The sequence below is a fragment of the Cygnus atratus genome, chromosome 9, assembly GCF_013377495.2.
Source record: "Cygnus atratus isolate AKBS03 ecotype Queensland, Australia chromosome 9, CAtr_DNAZoo_HiC_assembly, whole genome shotgun sequence".
Taxonomy (NCBI): domain Eukaryota; kingdom Metazoa; phylum Chordata; class Aves; order Anseriformes; family Anatidae; genus Cygnus; species Cygnus atratus.
Window position 1 is genome coordinate 9,553,116 of NC_066370.1, and position 15,288 is coordinate 9,568,403.

Consider the following 15,288-nt stretch of genomic DNA (forward strand, 5'->3'; position numbering starts at 1 on the left):
CAGAACACTGAACAGCACCTACTTCAATCTTAATGTTTTAACTAGATTTATAGATTCTTCTCTCCTTCCCCTGCAAATTGGTTTTATACCTTTATTAAAGTTATTTCTAACCATTCTGAACCAAACAATTTCCTATTCCTTCTCAAAACTTCCTTTCCTTTTGCTTTCCACACCCAATTTGATGAAGACACATAACAGGTACCACTCATTAAGGTGGTATGCAAAACCATCACTAAGTATATTGATTCTCTGAATCCCTTCCAATATGATGATGTTAAAGTCTTAAGGGAAAAAAAAATGGGCATGAGAAACTAGCTATTATTAAGCTTCATCTAACATCTTTCAGAAGCTTTAACCTGCATCGCCTACATACATTGCAGCACACTCCACTAACAGCTCACCTCGACCTCTAGAGGAACTTCGACCTCGAGGAGCCCCTACCACCGTTCCTCCTCCACGTCCCGTCAATCGCAGGACAGCGGCACTGTTTACAGACATCGAGAAATTTCTCTGCCAAGAAGAAGAAAGAGCCAAGGTGAGATTCTATTAAAAAAAACTTACCATTACACAAATTTAGCTCAATACCAGCTCTGCTTTCCTTTCATTTATTACACACTCTACAACTGACTAATATTGACAAGGAAAAGGATTCCTTGGAGCCATTAGCAGCAGCAGCAGTCCATAAAAGAATCTTCACCACTATTAGTTCTTCCAAGTTACTTACCTGAAATTTCCATGCTCTAAAGGTAGCAAGTGAACATCTACTGCTTTACTGGATAATTAGGCTGATTAGAACATCAGTAGCTTTATACACTGCCATTCAGATGCAAAGAGTGACTGATACTTGCCAACATTAATACCAATTCTAAATTCCCCTCTAAAGCAAAACAGTAACATGCACAGAGCAACAGACTTGAATGGAATTGTATTTACTGCTTCTATTTTCCTTTTGTAGAAATAAGTCCTTTTTTTCCCCCCCTCTAAATGTATCACAAGAGTAACTTGTTTTGGGGAAAACTAAAAGTATTTAAGGCTTGTGAAACTTAAGTGATGCTTATTTTAGTAAAACAATGAACACAAGTGAAAATCAACTTTGTGTAAGTAATAGCTGAAGAAAAAGCCCTTTCAAAGAATGGATAATTTTAACCAAATCTGACCCCATTCTCTGAGCACAAGTAGTTGGAAAACAGCCAGAAAGCATGCTCAAGAAACATTTACAAGCAAACCTGAATTCACACACTTTCTAAACACAAGCTTTAAGTAACATACAAAGGATCCCAGTTTCCTGTGGCTCCTTCACAGAACTCAGAAGAGGCAAATTGCTTACATGAACTCATCTTAATTATTTTGACTTTGAAGATCTTCAAAGAATCTAATTGCTTGTCTCATTATTCTCTTTAAAATCTAAATAGGTAACATCAAAGCCAACAAGAACCTGAAGGAATTTTAACCTATTTCAGAAACAGGTCTAACTGCTTGGTATGTTCTTTCTACAGAGTAGATCTTCCTTCAAGAGAGAGTTGGTAGCTAAGCAGATTTGAGAAAAAAATCCAACTATGCATACCAAAACAGCAGGGTCAGTCTCCAGTTAGGAAAAATCAAGTCAGATATACTGTCTCTTAAAATTTAAAGCAATCATTCCAACATTAACTCAAAATGAAGCACCTCAATTTGCCTCCACACAAAGCATCACCTTTCCTGCTGCAGATACTTCTGCTTTTTTTTATGAAGTAACTGAATTTGGAAAAAAAAAAAAATCTACTGTTGGTTTGTTGTTCCCATGTGTTTTTTAAAGCCCTGAACACTCGTGAACTATTTTGTACATTAGTACAGATTAAGTTATTAAAAGCAACACATGCCAGCTGTGGGCTTCGATGAGGAGACGCCATCCCTCAAAGCACATTGAGCAGCTAAACAAAATTCTTGACCTCAAAGTAAAGAGAGCAATAGGGGAGACACCATTCAGGAAAGTCCTTTGCTTACAAGAGCCAGTAAGCTGAGTAGCTGATAATGAAGACAGGAAAACAGGATACCATCATTTCTCTTGATTTAAGAAACACACAGATCAGAAGACTGCTCAAACTGCCATTTGTACACATTGTCAGTTCTTCAAAAATGAAGAATTCAAATTTTCTTTTAACATCATTTAAAAATCATTACTTACAATCACGACTAAGCACTATTTTTATAAGTAACGATCTAATTTTCTCTTGCATTCATCTCTAATTATCTTATAATTTTTTTTGACATGAAAAATCTGGATGCCAATACAAACACAGATCAACTTGGATGTTTAAGATGAGCAATTTTCTGTCTTTCACTCAGACCTAGTTGAGTTTTGACAGCTGATCCAGCTATAACTGTATTGTGGAAGTTTCTACTCATCTAAAGCATACACCACACCTACAGTTTACATCTGTTATTTTACTACAGATAAAACTGTAAGCTATTGATCAGATTCACTGTTTTGCATAAGAGATTCCTTAGTTTTTCCAATGCCTTATTTTTCCAATAAAACAAGATTTTAAATTCGCTTTTTTTTCTCTGCCTAAACTCTGAGCAAGTTCTCCCCAACCCTCTGCATGTCGCTTGCTGTGGTGAAAATGCAATATTCATAAAGTCCCTAACAATATTTGACATAGCAAGATCACAGTAAGTAACAATAAAAAGCAAAGCCAAAAAAGAAAACCCTTCTGCTGATGAGTATATTACACAGAGAGCGTCCATCCCTGACAATGCACACCTAAGGGCAAAGTTGCCCCCAAACATAGGCTCAATTCATTCTTTACTAGTAAATGGAGAATGTTCCAAGAAACAGACATCAGGAACATAACCCATTTACAGAAGAAAAAAAACTCCATGATATTTAGCAAGCACTTGAAACTCCCTTACTCCACAAGCAAATTCTCAGATTAAGACAACTGAATTCCTTCCTAATACAAACAGGAACATGAAAAAAAAAAAAAGGACCATATGCTGCTTACCGCCAGTGATCAGTGACAGAAACCTCGGAAACCTCTGTAAAAGCAACCTGCAAAAACCTTCTTACCTTCAAAAGACAGGTTCCTTGGAAACAGACCTTAGGTAAACCTATCATCTCATACACTAAAAATATAAGGTGAATCAGCTGGATTCTGTTAGCTCACCATCCTCATCACCAGGTGTAGTAGGTTTATGTGGCAAGGTTTTGGTAGCAGGGGGCCATAGGGGTGGCTTCTGTGAGAAGAATCCAGAAGCTGCCCCATGTTAGATAAGGGCCCCACTGCTGGCCAGAGCCACACCAATAGGCAGTGTTGTTTGTGCCTCTGTGAGAGCAGATTTAAGACAGGAAAAAAAAATGCTGCCAAAACAGCAGCTGGGAGAGAGAGGAGTGAGAAACAGCCTTGCAGGCACCAAGGTCAGTGAAGAAGGAGGGGGAGAGGTGCTCCAGGTGCCAGAGCAGAAGTCCCCTGCGGCCTGTGGTGAGGCCCCTGGTGAAGCAGGCTGTCCCCCTGCAGCACATGGAGTACCACGGTGGAGCAGGGTTCCACACTGCTGCCCATGGCAGAGCCCCTGGTGGAGCAGGTGGACCTGCCCTGAAGGAGGCTGCGGCCTGTGGAGGACCCCGGCTGGAGCAGGCCCTGGGCTGGACCTGCAGCCAGTGGAGAGGGGACCACGCAGGAGCAGGGGGTCTGGGGGGAGCTACTGCCCGTGGGGGACCCAGGCTAGAGTAGTTTGCTCCTGATGGATGGACCCCGTGGTACGGACCCATACTGGAGCAGTTCTGGAAGAGCTGCTGCCTGTGGGAAGCCCACACAGGATCCATTTGGGAAGGACGGCATCCCGTGAGAGGGACCCCATGTGGAGCAGGGGCAGAGAGTGACCAAGAAGGAGCAGTGGAGACAATGTGCCATAGACTGACCACAAACCCCATTCCCCCATATCACTCGGGGGGAAGAGGTGGAAGAGGGAGGATGCAGGGGAAGGCATTTTTCGTTTGTTTCATTTCTCACTTCTGTAGTTTGTTACTAATAGGTAACAAATCTCACTATCTCCCTACTCTGAGTCTGTTTTGCCCATCACAATAATTACTGAACGATCTCCCTGTCCTTATCTCAACCCTTGAGCCCTTTGCATTGTATTTTCTCCCCCTTTTCCCTTTGAGGAGGGGGCGTGAGAAAGCAGCCGTGGTGGAACTCGGCTGCCCACTGAAGTAAAACCAACACACCAAGGAAGTTGCTTCCCACAGAACAGATAAAAAGGACCAGCGATTCTGTCCAAAGTATCTTGATAATTTAATGGGGGATACTTTGGTCACAAGTATCCGACTACATTTAAATTTCACAGGCAGTGTAGTGATAAGACAAGGAGTAATTAATAGCTTTAAACTAAAAGGGTAAATTTCAATAAAGCATTTCTTCTTAATTGCTAATTCTGAGGGTACTAAGGCCCTCAAACAGGTTGCCCAGAGAAGTTGTGGATGCCCCACTCCTGGAAGCACTTGAGGCCAGGCTGGATGGGGCCTGGGCAACCTGGGCTGGTGGGAGGTGTCCCTGTCCATGGCAGGGGGTTGGAACTAGGTGGTCTTTAAGGTCCCTTCCAACCCAAACCATTTATGACATGATTCTAAGATCTTACCCCTGAAGCTCAGAAGCACCTGTCACCTCCATCTGTACGAAGAGGCTACTCAGCACACTTTCAATACCACAGCCTTACGCTTGATTATCCCTCTTGAATACTATCTTGACAATTACCAGAAGTCAACATCCCCTTTGACAATAAGAGGCTTGTAGTTCACTGTCTAAAGGAATCCACTATCCACCAGCAAAAAAAATGTCCAAAGTTATTTAACACGAAAGTTCAGTATTTTGGTGCGCTACTCTGTATGTGGATGACCATTTCCTGGGCTCACTGCCTGAATTCCTCCCGTTCCCATTGGAGAATGAGAGCTGGGCTAAGATTTCCCTTAAAAGCATCTCCTCAAACTCAGCTGCTTTTTAAGACTACAGTTATGACATGAAATGCCTATTGTGTATTCACAAGAACTTAAACATGGCTGCTGATTAAAAGCTGAACTATTAGCACCCTATGTCAGAGGATGATACACTAAACAGAAAAGAACTATAAACCAACTCTGAAGAAGGAATTCCAGAAGAGGTAAAGAGGATATGCCAGAACTCCAAGTCACAAAGATGATGAAAAATTCAGCAATACAGAGCAGCATTGGGCAAAGGAATAAGGATGCTCTGACATCTTAAGAAACTAATACCATCATTCCCCAACTCCCTGCTAAAAATCAAATTGCACAAGTCAGTAACAGCACCTAGATTTCTGCTATTAGAAAACCAAAACAACCACAAGCCACAGAATTTTGAAGTAAGAAAACTAAACTGTAAAGAAATGACAAACCAGAAAGCAACTGCACAACCAGAATTTCTGAAAGCCATAAAGGAATCAATTCAGAGTCAAAAATCAGAGGCACTTAGACAGGGGAGGGTAGACAGTTTTCCTTGCTAGGAATTGGCTTGAAAGTAAGGGCTTTCAAACTACTTAGACCAGCCATCATTGAAACACAGTCTTGTCGTGGACTACCTGTTCTCACTCTTACCTTGTTCACCAACTAATTATTATAACTATAGAAACCAAACAAGATGCTCACATATGTAGTTCACGTTTCTTAAGAAGGTGCTTAATCGGCAAAAACTTTAACTCTTTCCCCTAAGACCAAAAACTAAGTCTCAGAATTTAGATCCTTCAGAGAAAGTGGCTCCAAAACTGTAGAGAAAGTTTCACTTACCAAAATGCTGTGTACTTTAAAAAAACATAATACTTCTCAGAAGATGATCCTAGATGTAATGAATTGTTCTGACATCAACAGAACACTTCATGAAAAATATTTGTTCACATTTAAGATAATCATTGAGTATGACTATAATTCAGATGCTATGCCAACACAGACTGCTTTCAGAATCCCTTTCCCTGACTGAAGTCTACCAATCTCAAATCTGGGGTTAAAACTAATTTTATGGTTTTTCAACAGAGGCACACTCATCATTTTGCTTTTACACTAATGACCATCTACATATTAAAAAAACAAAAACCAAAACATTATCTCTCTGTAAGGATACAAACCTGTTCTTCTTCTGTAAAAGGCACAAGTGCCAGTGGTGGCAGGGGCTCCTCTTGTAAAATAGGCAGAAACTCCTTATCCAGAAGGTCTGAAGGTATCTATATGAAAAGCAAATAATAGACAGTTACTTCAAATACCCAGATACTTTCATTTCAGGGATGATGCCACATACAGTATAAAAATTCTTGCGTATATCAATGTCAACTCTCTCTCCATCTACCCAGTACACCAGTACTTTCAGTAACGTAACTGGAGTGGGTGCAACTCCACTAGAAAATTACTTCCCCATTAAAAAAATGTATAGACAAAGTAACAAAGCACCCGCCCACCTACAAATGAAATATCTACAGCACCAAGATCATATACAACAGAATTTCAAATTGTACACCAATTCAATTTAAATCTGAACCAAGTGAAATTTCATCTGTTTAACAGAGAAAAGTGTTGCTTTTCTAAATGCAGTGCACATTTATATCCAATTTTTATCTCAGTAGACTAACAGAGCTACCATATATAGCACAGAGGTTGTATTTGATTGGAAGACAGTATTTCTAATTTAACCAACAAGGAGAGTGAAAAAACAGTAAAATGAAACTATAGGTACAGATTTATTAAGCAAAGAACACTGATCATTATTTAAATCAAAATAAATTTGAACCCTAATTCTTTTGGTGGCAGGTCCATGAACAGCTGTGAGCCTAAGCATGTGGACAAGAAGCTACAATCAGTGCAAAGTGAACTCTAGTTATGCCAACAGAGAACTCTGCTTCAAGAATACCTAGTTCACAATACTAGAGTAGTCCTTATGGACTTAGGACAATTTCAATTGAAGCAAAGCAACCCAGTGTTTTGGGATTTTTTTTTTTCCATTTGGGTACATGCTAGCAGAAGTCTGCTTTCAATCATATTTTCTTTTAATCAGAGATGCAACACCTCCTAATATTCAGCCAGCAACAAATGCTGATGACAGTGAAAAAAATTAGAGTACAAGTCACAGCTTAGGCTTAAAAACAGTGAATCTAGTAGCTGACTACAAACTTTATCAGGAATCCTTTCAGTCTCAATAACTAGAACCACTCAACGCCATAGAAACGTATCAAAAGACATCCAAATTTTCTGTTAGAAAAGCATGCCATACTCTAATAACGCCCTTCTGGCACACATGCATGTGGAAGAAATAATCTTTTGGACTACTGACAACCATTGGTGAGCTTCCAGTAAAAGAGTGTATTAATAAGTTGTTTTGAATCAGTTTTAACTGTAGAGGTCTGAGTATCATCTGATAACAACATATACTCTGCATGAAACAATGACATTTGACAAGCTGACTTATTCAAGCATAATATTAATGTTTAAATCACAACTTATCAAAGTAAAGCACGATAATTCTGTATGTAAAAGCACAGCTTTAAGCAGTAACACACTTACCAGCTTCTGAAAAATCTTTGACATTCAATGCCCTTGAATCTGTGTGTAAGCAGAGCAGGGCCCCCAGCACTGTATGAGAATGTCAGCACATTCATGGTAGGGGAAGAGCACGGAGGTGTGCATGCACATCTACGTGCAAAGCCAAAGACGCAAACTGAAACAACTTCTTGCCATCCCTCCCTGACTTGAGGATAAGGCTCTTGGAGAGATTCAGACTTCCAAGTCACTATGTGCCTGCTGCAACAATAAACCAATCTCTGTCACCATCTACATAACAAACCAATGTTTACAAATGTGGCATGTATGACTCATTTACCTGAAATGCCCTCTGAAATATGACTTCTGTATCATGGAGAACCTCATTTGTAATTACACCAGATGCAAGTTCTTGACTTTTTACGCTATTTTATATTACATGTGCTAGACTGTATTTGTGACTTGAGTCCCAGAGAAGAGAACAGCCTGAGGACAGCTGACTGGGCTGGTTACCTGCTAAACCAAACTGCTTTAAGTCAGCAGGATAAGTGGGGGTTCTTGCCACTTTTTTTAGGCAAGGTGCTAGTATGATTTATTGCCTGAATTTCATGGTGAATCAAATAACTATTTTAACTATATTAAATTAAAACCTACCAAGACAAGCCAATCTGAGTGGCTGCAAAGAGACTTTAACCCTCAGCCACCTGTGGCAGTACATCTGAATAAGACTTTTTTTTCCTCAGGGTATACCAGAATTTGCCACTCTGAAGTGGCAAAAAGAATTAAACATAATGAATGCACTAAGAGTTGGATCAAACAAGCACACACCCACAAAAAAATCAGACCTCTTCAGTTCTTTGCCAAGGGATACACAATTTGTGTCCATAATCACAAAATACAAATAACTATCCCTAATCACAAGTCTGTGCACATACACACATCAGGCCTTCTTCCTCTTCCTGCTCACCTTATTATCCTTTAGAAAAAGTGCCAACATTTCTTCTCTCCCATAGCGATAGTCTGCTAGTTTGTACTTTGGCAAAGCCGGAGACAGAGGAGGGGATGTCACACTCCCACCACTAGACAAAGCTCGCAGCCTAAAATAAAGCAGAAAAAGCAGTGAAAATTGAATTGAAAAGAATGCATCCTCAGCTCCATTATACTCTCTGCACATTTAGAGATTTGACATAAAATAAATCCAACCCTGAAAGCAGAGCAAAAACATTTACTAGTCTAGCTTCAAAAAAAACTTACTGCTTCAACAAGAAGAAATACATTCCCTCATTTTTCCTGCAGCCAAAAGAGAGAGAAAATATTCCCAAACACTTCTTCAAAAAATTCAATTCATCCCCTGGAGAACTCCTCTATGTTGACTGTGTAGTGAGCTAGCTACACCCCTGAACCCCTTAACTATTTACACTAGGTGCACAAAAATCAGTTTTATGATGCATCTTCCATAGATAAATATTGACAACAGCTTTTTTTTGACTCCTAGTTCACAAGAATAATTCTTACTACACTAAGGACAGTGCAGGAAACAATCTATTTTAAGGAAAAAATTTAGATATTTAGTAAAATTTAACAAACAGTAAAAGACAGCAAACTTCACGGTGAGGTTCATTCCTCTGTCACTGCAGTCCCTAGAATTCACTACTACTCCAAATTCCTTTTGCAGGAATTAAAAATTAATAGCATTTCTCATTGTGTATCTCTCATAGTTGCGTGTTTCAGTATAAAAGCTGTAGTAAACATAGCCACACTTCCCTTCTGAGACATTTTAAGCAATAAGCTAACTTAGGACCAAATTCAGTATTTGTCTGTCATATGTCACACAGGCAAGCTACTCAACCACTTGCAGGTAGTATCTTACAGTTTTATGACATTAGTCCCACTCCATAGATTAGTTTCATTCTATACAATCATTTCCTCAGCTAGCCAACCACCTTCTATTTTCAAATCTGAAGAACGTTTTACAAAAGGATGCAAGTCAAGAAAAAAGAACTAGGCCATTTTTCTATGCTATCCTTTGACATGCATTTTAAACAAGTAAAACAATGGAAACTACTTCCAACAATTTCAAAATTCTTAGAAGGAAAGCAATCTAAAATATTGATTCAAAGGCCACCTTTCACCTGATTACTGAAGCACGCTTTCTGGGGGTTGTTTTTGTTTTGTTTTCGTCCTTTTGACTGCATAGAAAGGAAAATAATTTACAAGTCAAACTAGTATATGATTTTTTGTTTGGTGCCACCCAGTGGCAGTTTCTTTACATGTCACTTCCAAATCAAAAATGCCTGAAGACGCATTATTCAGAGGATTAGGTGGATCAATGTAATGTTCAACTCCAATCCAGATTAAATGTGACCTAGAGCTTCACTATTAGGAAGTGATACAGCAGCATACATGACACACCTGAGTATACCTCAGCCCAAAAGAATTACAAATCTTACAGGAGTAATGGAATAAAATTGTAAAAATCAAGAAGCACAATGAAGTATAACATACTTTCATAAATAAGCTGCTTTTCAAACTAAATGGAGACTGAAGTCCTTCAGTATGACACAGCAATCAAATCACTGCTAAAGTGCTTTTTTTTTTTTTTAAAAAAAAAGTTACCCCCCCTTATTTTTAATATAACTTTGGCTTCCTTCCACCAATGAATCTGATCATGTTTGTTACACTGAAGAGCACTTCAGCATAAGCTATCTGCCTAGTGGGTATATTTATAGATAGTGATAAAGTCATTCTTTAACCTTCTTTCAATCCAAGAAAATAGACTGAGCTCTCTCATTGTTTTCTGAGCCACAAATCATGTCTTTTTACAAAAAAAAAAGTGGGGTATTAAATTACCTATCAAAATGTGTCAGAAGTGAATATGTTATTCCAGTGATAGCCTTACCATGTGCTACACAGCAGTTATACTTCCTATAACCACTCCACACATTTACACATCTAAGGATCACGTTACTCTTCAGAAACCACACTAGCTAAAATTCTTGTTTGCGATATCAGTCATTAACAGTTTTTAAAAATGGAACAAATACTGAAAACTTATCACACCTGTGCAGTTACTCTTAAGCAAAAGTCAAGACATGTCAGACAAGCTGGAAAACTTCCTGCATCAGTATCTCTATACAATGGCATGGATTCCCTTATTGCAGCTTTTCAATACTAAAAGGGGTCTTATAAAAAACAAAAACTTTTTGTTCAGTCCAATAATGACAGGACAAGGGGGAATGGTTTTAAATGAAAAGAGGGGAGATTTAGGAGGAAATTCTTCACTCAGAGCCTGGTGAGGCACTGGAACAGGTTGCCCAAAGAAGCTGTGGATGCCCCATCCCTGGAGGCATTCGAGACCAGGTTAAATGAGGCCCTGGGCAACCTGATCTAGGGGTTGGAACTAGGTGATCTTTAAGGTCCCTTCCAACCCAAGCCATTCTATGAAAAAAGTTTGCTTACATACAGCGTTCAATCTGCTGACGACAATGTACGAATTTCCCTATTAGTATGTATCACATGGGAAGACCAAACAACAATAACGCTATCTTCCTCACTTTGTATTCCTCTGAGATCATGAAAACGGTTCCTCTCCCAGTAGTTGGTAGCAACATGAATGGTATGCGCAACCATAACAAACTCTTTTCATACACAAAACAAATTTTAAAAACGAAGGTTAACTTTATAATATTGCTTTCAGCAACAGGTCAAGGACTGCAATGAAGCAGTAAGGAACAAAGGCATTATATCCCATTCAGTCTTATAATCTACCCAGTCCCAAAGGACAGGAGTCCATAACAGTCTTCAAAAATTAAGATACGGTTCCAGAGTCCCACAAAACAGAAAAAACTCACCATTCAGGCCCAAAGTTAAGTGTCTGAGTTTCTGCTGCCATTGTTTCTTGTTCTACTCCTCTTTCTTTAAAGTGTGAACCTGAAAAATAAAAACATTTACTATGAGAACAAGATGAATACAGTCCTCCATAAATACTCCAATGAGCCCAGCCCGTGGTAGGTGGGTTGGAATTAGATGATCTTTAAGGTTTTACCAACCCAAAGCATTCTAAAGCTAAACTTCTTTCCAATAAAAAATATGGCTGGTCATGCAAAAAAATGAAGAAAATCACTATGGGTTTTATTTTTTTTAAATAAGAAATCCATTCCAGCTAACACAGATTAATTTACAAGTATGGGAGCAACTACATCAAGATCTCTTGGTCCAAATTCCTCTTAGCAGCTCAAACAGGTCACTGGATCAGTGGGGTCCAAGGAAACAACTTGTACAAGCAGCCTCTTGTCAAATCAGTCATTATCACAAGACAACCAAACATGAAGAATTTGATGCATAATCCTCTTCTGTGAGAGCAGTAATGCTTAATTAACAGAATTTCAGCTTCCTGACAATAATAAGAGGATTAAAAACAACACTAGAATTCAAGCAAGAAAGATTGGCCAGTTGAGTGTCAGAGCATTCAAGAAGTTTCCACTGTTCATTCTTGAAAAATAAGCCTCCTAAAGATCGAGTATAGCCAATGCTGTGACATCCTCCGAAATCTGCAAGCAGATGATAGTATTTTTACTTTCTTAGATTTATTTAGCTTTATTAAGCAAAATATGCACAACTTTTGACATCATTTACTCTCATTCCTATTAGATAGGTCCCTAAAGTACCTAAGTGAAGGTCAGCTCAAGTTCCTATATATCAGGAGTATATGGACAACAGCAGACAGAGCCATGCTGGATGGGAAGGTACGAGACCAAAGCTACCTGGTTTTCTCTATGAGAAGCAAGTCCAGCCACATTGTTCTGAAGTAGTGTCTTTTGCAGTAAGAAAACAACAGCTCCTCTTTCCTTCCAGCAACAGCAAAATACAAAGAGGAAGTTTTAGTTTTGTTTTTAATATCTAACTCACTGTTGCTGAAGCCGGTGCTGCCCTCCCCCCTCTCAAAAAAAAAAAAAAAAGGATTTGAAGCATTACCTACAGAAACTGGTTGATTAGACTTCAAGAGCCATAAAGACAGATGGCAGGGAGGGAGCTTTGCTCTATCAGAATTCTGTTCCTTAATAGACCTAAGGACTAAATAAGGAGCTTGGTAAGTTTGTCTATACTTTGCATGAAAACATGATGGAAAAGAAAAAGATGGGCAGATAAAAGCAGAAAGGGCATTAGTTTCTGAAGAAGAGACAAAAATAAAGTAAGCATTTTTCTAATGTATGTGCTACAGAAATTACTGTACTAAAACAAAGCCTAAAAATTAACAGCCTGAAATTTAAAAAAAAAGTCTAAAAAATGCTCAAAATGCTTGGGCAGACCTCACCAGATCTTCTGGGCATAGACATTACAAATAATTGCAAAACTTCCTGCAGCTTAAACCTACCAAACAATGTTTGGCTCATGTATTTTTTTTTTACTACATGCCATATTTTTTTCCCCATACTCTCTATATAATTTATATACAAATCCACAATACTTCTACGTAACGAAATGGGATCATCACTGCTTCATGCATCAGAAGGTAATACAGATTAAAATCGAAGTATGCAGCTAGTCTCAGAGGCCTAATTTGAGATTATTTTCATCTGTGTTTTTTGTTTTAAAGCAGCCAAAACTCATTAAGACATTGAAGACAAATCCATTCATCAGTTCTACAAATCAAACTTGAAAAGTGAAGTCAGGTGCCTAAAGAAGATGCACAACAGGCACCTGTGAAAATATTGTGGGGCAGTTCAAGCAAATCATCACACGCACGTTGGAAAAGAGAAGCCCCTGACAACCGTCAGTAGTGTACTGCTGCCTTGAGTGGACACGTCGCATCGCATCCTGCGGTGCCTGTAATCCTTCTGCTGGTGAGGGTGGAGAAGAGAACCTTCAAGATCAACCCACGTGGATCACCAGAGAAGCTGAGATCATTAGCTCCTAACACTGAAGTTAGCGCAGCATCAATAGTACAACAAAGGCTAGCACTGAATGTTAAACTGCAACGAAAATACAGCTGAAAAGCATCAGATACAGCTGAAAAGCATCAGATAAAAGGACAAAGAACTAAAAAATGGTTAGGAGCAGTTTGCTGGTTATGGACCCCCTGGGCTCTACCCCTCTTCAGCCTTCCTCAAAACTGAAGTTTCTTTCTTTCTCTATTAGACTCCTCAAAGACTGCTAGTCTCATCCCACTGTGCTGCGAAATAGTTTTCCTTGAACTTCTGACCACCACAACTTCAGTTTGGGAACCAAAGCGTGGTGGCTTCACTGTCTTCCCTCTGTCATGTTCAGGTAAGTTACCTTCTCCCTTTAAGTTACTATGCCTGTACGAATCTTGAATTGAAAGCAAGACATCTGTAAGTGGATGAAATTGTAGCTGAACAAGAGAAAAAAAAACAGTAAAAAAAAAACACTCACATCTGCAGAAGATTTGAGGTATAACAGGTGAATTTACTCTAATAGGCAGTACTACCCACACACATGACATGCATGGGAGAGAAATTACAGGCAAAGAAAGCAGCACTCTTGAAAAGGAAGCACTCTGGAAACAGATACTGATTTGGGAGGAGGGCGCCAGGAGGGGGCCAAGATGACACTCAAGAAAGCTGAGATGCCAAGAAGAACACACTGAGCCATGTCAAAGCAGAGAAGACAGGGAAAACAAAAACTGTGTGCTGCTGCTGTCGACTGGTTCACAAAGTGGCAGTCAAAAGCCGTGAGCATAAAAGGCAAAGTGGAGAGGAGCCTCTGACAGGGACTGCAGAGCACCTGCAGTCAGCAGGTTAAGGAGAAGCTGTCCTAACTGGAAAGGCAAGTTGGGATGGACCACGCGATGCTCACACAGAGGAAAGAGTCAGGGTGGAGCAAGAAAAAAGGTGAGGGACTAAGAAACACAGGACCTGATCATTTATTCACTTTCAGCTATTTTGAGCAACGAAAAGGCATGGATTTATCAGGTCTTTGTCTAGTTAATTCCTTAGGATCTAAACTTCAATATAATAATTAAAATGTTAATTTGAGTCTTTTTAAAAAAATCTATGCTGCCTCCTTATTCATCAAGGATGACAAATTACAAAATATGTATACACACCTATTATACTTCGTCCTTGCTATAATTTGATGAGGGTATAACCCCTTTTTGAACTGCAACAGTTTTGTAAATTAAGACGTTCTCCAAATTAATGGCTACTGATCGAGTAATCCACAGAACCACAATTTTTAGATGGACAAAGAACATACAGGGAGAGTTTTAAGTCTAAACAAGAAACCGAGGCCACATTTGGATGAAATCCAACTAGTACCACTGGCTGGGCAAGAATACTACCTGAGGGTTTCCCACCACTGCTTCAAAGGACAACTTTTGGTCAAGATTTTCTTCAAATCGGGTCAGTCCTCGATCAAGATGCCAGTGCAACCCTACCAACAGTTGCAGCTTTCCACAGCAGTTTTGGGAAAAACATCATAAACTGCAATTGCTTCCTAAACTGGTACCGAGACCACGTTTTCCTGGGGCGGTACTGCAGCCACAGACCGGCTACCAGCACACAGGACTGCAAAAAGAAATCACCGACCCTGTACTGGCCAGAGGAAAAAACATTGGTTCTACCTTGTCAGCAGCTTAGTGCTCTGGAAGTCAGAAGTCCATCCACTGAGCGCACACAAAATGTAATCCAATAATGTTAAGCCTTTAAGTGGCTTTCCCTCACAATTAACAGGTGGTAATATAGGTAGAGAAGTTGCTATCAGCAACACTAATTTCATCGGTTTGCTTTAGGTACAATATTTTAGCAAGCTTGTGT

The 15,288-nt window shown here is 39.4% G+C and overlaps 1 protein-coding gene across 6 annotated transcripts in view; it reads right to left on the reverse strand.

Annotated features, from left to right (window-relative positions):
- GIGYF2 (GRB10 interacting GYF protein 2) overlaps nt 1–15,288 on the reverse strand; it is a 78,831-nt gene that overhangs the window by 54,977 nt on the left and 8,566 nt on the right. For all 6 annotated transcript variants that reach the window (XM_035544761.2, XM_035544760.2, XM_035544757.2 and 3 more), the window contains exons 2-5: nt 11,365–11,443; nt 8,481–8,610; nt 6,112–6,207; nt 402–510 (exon numbers count right to left, since the gene is read on the reverse strand). In XM_035544761.2, coding sequence (XP_035400654.1) covers nt 402–510; nt 6,112–6,207; nt 8,481–8,610; nt 11,365–11,405 — 376 coding nt within the window. In that variant the 5' untranslated portion in view covers nt 11,406–11,443. The remainder of the gene's footprint in view (nt 1–401; nt 511–6,111; nt 6,208–8,480; nt 8,611–11,364; nt 11,444–15,288) is intronic.